This window comes from Panicum hallii, chromosome 9 (assembly GCF_002211085.1).
Source record: "Panicum hallii strain FIL2 chromosome 9, PHallii_v3.1, whole genome shotgun sequence".
Lineage (NCBI taxonomy): Eukaryota > Viridiplantae > Streptophyta > Magnoliopsida > Poales > Poaceae > Panicum > Panicum hallii.
Window position 1 is genome coordinate 5,295,415 of NC_038050.1, and position 5,436 is coordinate 5,300,850.

Here is a 5,436-nt window from a genome sequence, read left to right on the forward strand (position 1 = left end):
AAGCTTCGACGATGTCGTGTGATATCAAGTCACCAGCAATTTTCCTTTTTTATCAATCTAATTTGAATCGTGTGAAAGCGATTTCGTAGGAAAAACTACTCGGAATACGTTTCCCTACGTGGCGCCTCCGTGGACGTATACGACGTAACACTGGAGCTAGAAATTCTCCTGGCCCTCGGTTGCGCTGCTACGCGCACCCCGCGCCGCCCACACGCAATCCCCCGCTCCCCCCTATTTATACACACCAATACGGCGATATAAAACAGACATAATACTCGGCCCCTTCTTGCCCACCCCGCGCCTCGCCGGAGCTCCGCCGCCGCCGCCACGCCGCCGTACGTTTCCGCCGCCGCCTCCAGCCGTAGAATGCCTGTGGGGACTCCCCTCGACGCCGCGTCTTCCTGAGGCTTCCACGCCGCGAGCCCCTGCATCCCACGGGGTTCGGAGGTGGTCGGCGGCCGCCGAGGAGGAGGAGCCCAGGAGATGGGGGTCGCGCGGGGGGTGGCGCGCGTTCGCCGGGATGCGCTCGCCGCGCGCATGAAGTGCCCGCTCTGCCAGGGACTCCTCAGGGAGGCCACCGCCATAACCCAGTGCCTCCACACATGTGAGTTCTCCCTCCCTCCCTCTCTGTCTCTCCGAGTCCCCGTTCGCTCGTGCTCCCTCGCTGCGCCTGTCTCTGCCCGCGCCAGCGCCAGCGCCGGAGGTCGCCATGGTTTCCCGCGCCGCCCCCGCGTGGGCGCTCTCCTCCCGCCGTGTCGCGTCGCGTTTGCGTCCTTTGGTTTTCGTGTCGGATTCTTCTCGTTCTCTCGTTCCGGTGCCCCGGGCGATCGGGCTGGTGTCCGATGCGAGCTCTTTGATCCCAGGAGGGTGGCGAACGCGCCGCCTCTCGCGTGAATTGTGGCTTTGGTCCCGCATCTTTGCCCGTGGTGGCCACCTCGCGCCGCGTTCGCGTTTACTTCCCCGTGGCCGGCGTTGCTGTAGGAGCTCAGCGGGCCATGAGCGTCGGAGTTTCGTGTCCGGCATCGCCGGCGATGCTTCCTTCCACGTTCCTGTGCATCCTAGCGTTTTCTTTGCTGTTCTCGACGATCCCGAGGTGCCCTGTGGCGCCTCTTGATCTGCACGAGGTCCAAAATGCGCGGGCTTTCTCCTGGCCTGGGTCTGCTCTGTCGACGCGGAGCCACGTACTCGCCGGCTGCCGCGGGAGCGAGCCCGGGTGGCCCCGCGCCGCCGCCTACGACTGGACCGGCTGCCTCCGTGGTTCCTTCTCTCGTGCAATCGCTTCCTCCTGCGCATGCTCGGGCTCGATTCTCGCCGCCGCCATGACCCTTGTCTCGCTCAAGTATGCTCGGTTCTTGCTCTTCCGAGATGGCAATGCCGCAAAGCCGCGGCGCTCAGGCGTCTCGCAGGTCTCATCGCCGCCGCTGCAGGCTACTCGCAGTCTGAGCTCGAAACAACCGTTGGGACGCGTGGCGCTCTTTATCTTGGGCCCTGACCTGAGCAGACCCTAGGCGGTGACCGCCGGTGCCACATCCTCGTGGCTCAGCCTCCCGTCACAGGGTGATCGAAAAACTTTCGGTGCATGAACACTTGCGGACCGCGGACCTTTTGGTGCTAGGGGAAAGGCTGTAAAGCGTTGGCACTTGTTGCAGAGTGTATGGGCATTCTAGTAGCTTCCAGTGAGTTTGGTAATGGTGGGGGTGTTTGGAGATGGTGCCATTCTAGCCTGGTTCTGATCAGAAACGTGGCATCCTCGATTAGCTATGAGTCTCTGTGCTTATGACTGTAGGTTGAGAATTGGAATTCAGTAGGATGTTGTGATTGTCTACTGCCTTCTAGTTATTTGTGTAGGGAGTTGAGGCTTGTATATAGATATTAGTCAAAGAGTTCATGCTTTCATGGCATAGGGTGGATGGCGGTTCTTTAGCATTCTTAGTCGATAAAATATTCTTGGTTTCACTGAATATCAGTGTGTCTTGAACAATTTGCGACATAAGTCAGGCAATGCTGCTGCACTGTAAGTGTAGTGTTGATGTCAGCCACGCTCTACATAGAGCAGCACATATGCTTGTAAGGAACCAGATACCAAAGGAAACGGTTCGCTGGACAGGAGCCTGCAGAGTTTGAGCGCCAAATATTGCACATTACTTGTTGTTGAGAAAGAAGTTAACAAGTGTCGTTACTGTAATAGGTTCTTTTAAATATCTTTCTGAATCTGGCTTGCTTGTCTTACTAGAACTTTTATGACTATTTTTGACAGTTTGTAGGGTGTGCATTATGGAGAAAATAAATGACGAGGATGTTGACTGCTGCCCAGTATGCAACATTGATCTTGGCTGTGATCCTGAAGAGAAACTCAGGTGAACTAGTTTTCTAAGTTTTGAATTTCTTCTGTGAATAATTGTTTCTCCTTACTCAGTTCTGGCAATGCCTTTTACTTTTAGATTATTGTATAAGTACAACCTTGAAGTATTAATGTGATGTGAAGTCCTAGACGCCATGCTGTTGCTAATAAGTTACAAACTGTGTATCTTGAAAACTTCTTCGTTGAACTCGAGTACTCGACCAGCAAGGGTGCCAAGATCAAGGGATGGTCAAAGTGCAGAAAAAGGATCACCGAGATTATCACAATGGATAAAACCTTGTGAAAAAAACCCATACATAGGGCTATTTGCCTAGGATATATGTAATTCAAACAAGTGAGCCCCGTCATAAATATAGCCTCATCTTATCGGCTTAATACTAGGCGTAAACATAGGAGTAAACATTAACTTTCCTTCGACACTGTTGTTTCCTTTTGAAGCTCTGGTAGCATACATCATTTCTTATGATTATCACTTGAGGAAGGATAGCAGCTTGTAACTACCTTCTTTACAGAATTAATTTGACAAAAGTTGGAGAAACCATCCCCTTCCACCTTAGTTCCTTTTTTTGAATATTTTGTTTGCCTCAAGTACCCGGTTTCTTGTTTGTGTGAAACAGAATTGTCGGCCATAGTGCTGCAGCTGCTTATTTATGTCTAGTGTATCGAATGATCAACTATGGATTGCTGCCTAACTGTGATTGTTTCCCTGTTTTGAAGGCCTGACCACAACCTTCAAGATATCAGGAATAAGCTGTTTCCGATTAAGAAGAGAAAAGTTGATTCTCTAAAGGCTCCAACAACATTGCCACCAAAGAGAAAACAGAGGTCCCTTTCTTCCTTGGCGGTTGACACTCCAAGTGTAGCAATGCGGACCGGTTTGACTGGAAAGAGAACCAAAGGTACAAGAAGGGCAGCAGTTTTTCATGCGACTTCTCCTGGTAATAATGGAACCATGAAATCCTCAACTAAATCTGAAGGTCGAGATCAGAAGATTGAGAAAAGCTCAGCACCACAATCTACCAAGGTGGAAACACCTACAAAGAAAACTGAAAGTCGAGATCAGAAGAAGACCGAGAAAACTTCACCACAACAACCGACCAAGGCAGCGACAGCTGTAAACAAAAGACAGGTAAATATGAAGAACTATCTGATGTTTGTGCAATAACGCATGATTTCATGAAAACGTTTGGTGTGAATTCTCTTGTAAATTTGCTTTTCTCACAAATCATTATGCTTCAAAACAGAAAAATACAGATGTAGAAGTCTCAAGCAAGCCGTCTTCCAAGAGAAAGAATGGCATGACAGCTGAAAAGGAAGAGCTCCAGAAACCTTCAAATAATTTGGTTTATGCTGCAAGCAAGACAAAAGCACCTAGGTCAACTCCCAAAATCCATCCCGTCACCGAAGAAAAAACAAAGAAGAAAGAGGGTGAACTCCCAATAGGGAATAAGGAGACAGAAAACGAAGTAGTTATTCCTGGAACAAGGGTGGGGGAACATTTAAATGAGCCGACTCTTGAAGAGGAAAATAATGGCAGTTCCTCAGAACCTGCAACAGCGACAGTTAAAGCAGCAACAGAGGATATTTCGAACCAAGGATTATCTGGTCCTGCAAGCATTTTGCGTGATCCAATAACTACTGCCGTCTGGTTCTCATTAGTTTCTTCGCCTAACCAGTAAGATTACACGATCTCAGTATTCAGAATATGATTCTGATGAGCCCTATTATGCCTTTTTTTTTCCAATTTCAGTTCAAAATGCTTATTTATTTTCAGGAAAGGAGGACCCCAGCTGCCTGAGTTATCAAAGATTTACTTGAGAATTAAGTGAGTCTCATTTAGTCCCGTAATTTTCTTTGACTCTTGCCATGCTAGAAGCTCTTTTATGTGCTGCCCACTTATTCATAGGCTAGACTTGTAATGCTACAATCCATTCGAACTTGTAAACCACAGTACTGAACATTCCAATGTTTCTCAGCCGTAGTGGCATGTATTCTGTTCCCTGAATTCTAATTTCTTCTTTTGCTACAATTTTCTCTCTTTATTTCAGAGACGGCAGCTTGCAGATTTCCTCGGTACAGAGGTACATCGCGACGAAACTGGATATAGCTGATGAAAATGAGGTGTTTTTCTCAGACATCACTTTTTGTAGTTTATACACTTTCATGCAGAGCGGGGCTCTGAAATGATGTAGACTTGACCTATGACGACCATTTCTGTAGTCTTGTCCCTTGCAAGTAAGTCTTCCCTGTGTTTCTCATCAACTGCAGGTGGAGATCACCTTCCACGGCGAGCCGATCTGCCCCTCGAGCACGATGCAGGGGCTGGTGGAGCTGTGGCTGCGGAGAGTGCCGGAGAAGCCCGTGCAGGCACCGCTGGGCGCCCCGGCCACCGGGTTCGTCATGGCGCTGGGCTACCGTCGCCGCCACCGCCCTTGTCTGGCGCCCCGCGTCGTCGCCGTTGCCGTGCCTCCGGGCGAGCCCTGCGAGGGCGACGGCGCCGCCGTGGAGCCTGCCTGAAGCTGCAGCGCTGAACTGCCCCGTCCGCCGCTCCTGTGCATCCTCTCAGTCAGCTAGAGCTAGGATAGAAAGAGAAGAAAGAAATCACCCCCTACAATTGTTTTTTTTCCTCGTTCCTTAGATCTTGTAAAGACTAAAGAGGGAGAAGAAAGAAGTTAGCGTGTCAGCAGTCAGTCTGTGGTAAATGTTCAGTAACTTAAACGATCGTTCGTGTTTACTTCTAGAACATCTCTGACGATAAAAAAAATTAGGTTGAAAGTGAAATCGATCTCGTGTTCTTCAATCCTTGCCCGCCGTGATTCGTCTCTCCATTGCCGTGCCAGGCCGTGCACGGTGCCCTCTGCTGTGCTATCAGCCCAAGGGTGAAGCCGTGAAGTTGGTTTTGCGGTCGACCGCACGCAGCGCTTGCTGCGGTCGACGCGCTGTCGGAGCACGTGGGTGGACCCCACAGCAACCACCCGCTATTTCCTCCTTCCGATTTTTCCTCGTTCCTTTCCCCTTCCTTCTCCTTTCGTTTTTCTCCGAGGAGATCTGCAACTGTGCTAGCGGAAGCGGAG

The 5,436-nt window shown here is 50.2% G+C and overlaps 1 protein-coding gene across 1 annotated transcript; it reads left to right on the plus strand.

Annotated features, from left to right (window-relative positions):
* The first annotated feature begins 257 nt into the window (after positions 1-257).
* Positions 258-5,143, plus strand: LOC112878227 (E3 ubiquitin protein ligase DRIP2-like). The gene is made up of 7 exons (XM_025942661.1): positions 258-604; positions 2,258-2,357; positions 3,080-3,491; positions 3,607-4,037; positions 4,137-4,187; positions 4,411-4,483; positions 4,631-5,143. Exons 1-7 carry the CDS (start codon positions 484-486, stop codon positions 4,877-4,879), a joined length of 1,437 nt encoding a protein of 478 aa, XP_025798446.1. The 5' UTR covers positions 258-483; the 3' UTR covers positions 4,880-5,143.
* Positions 5,144-5,436: the final 293 nt, after the last annotated feature.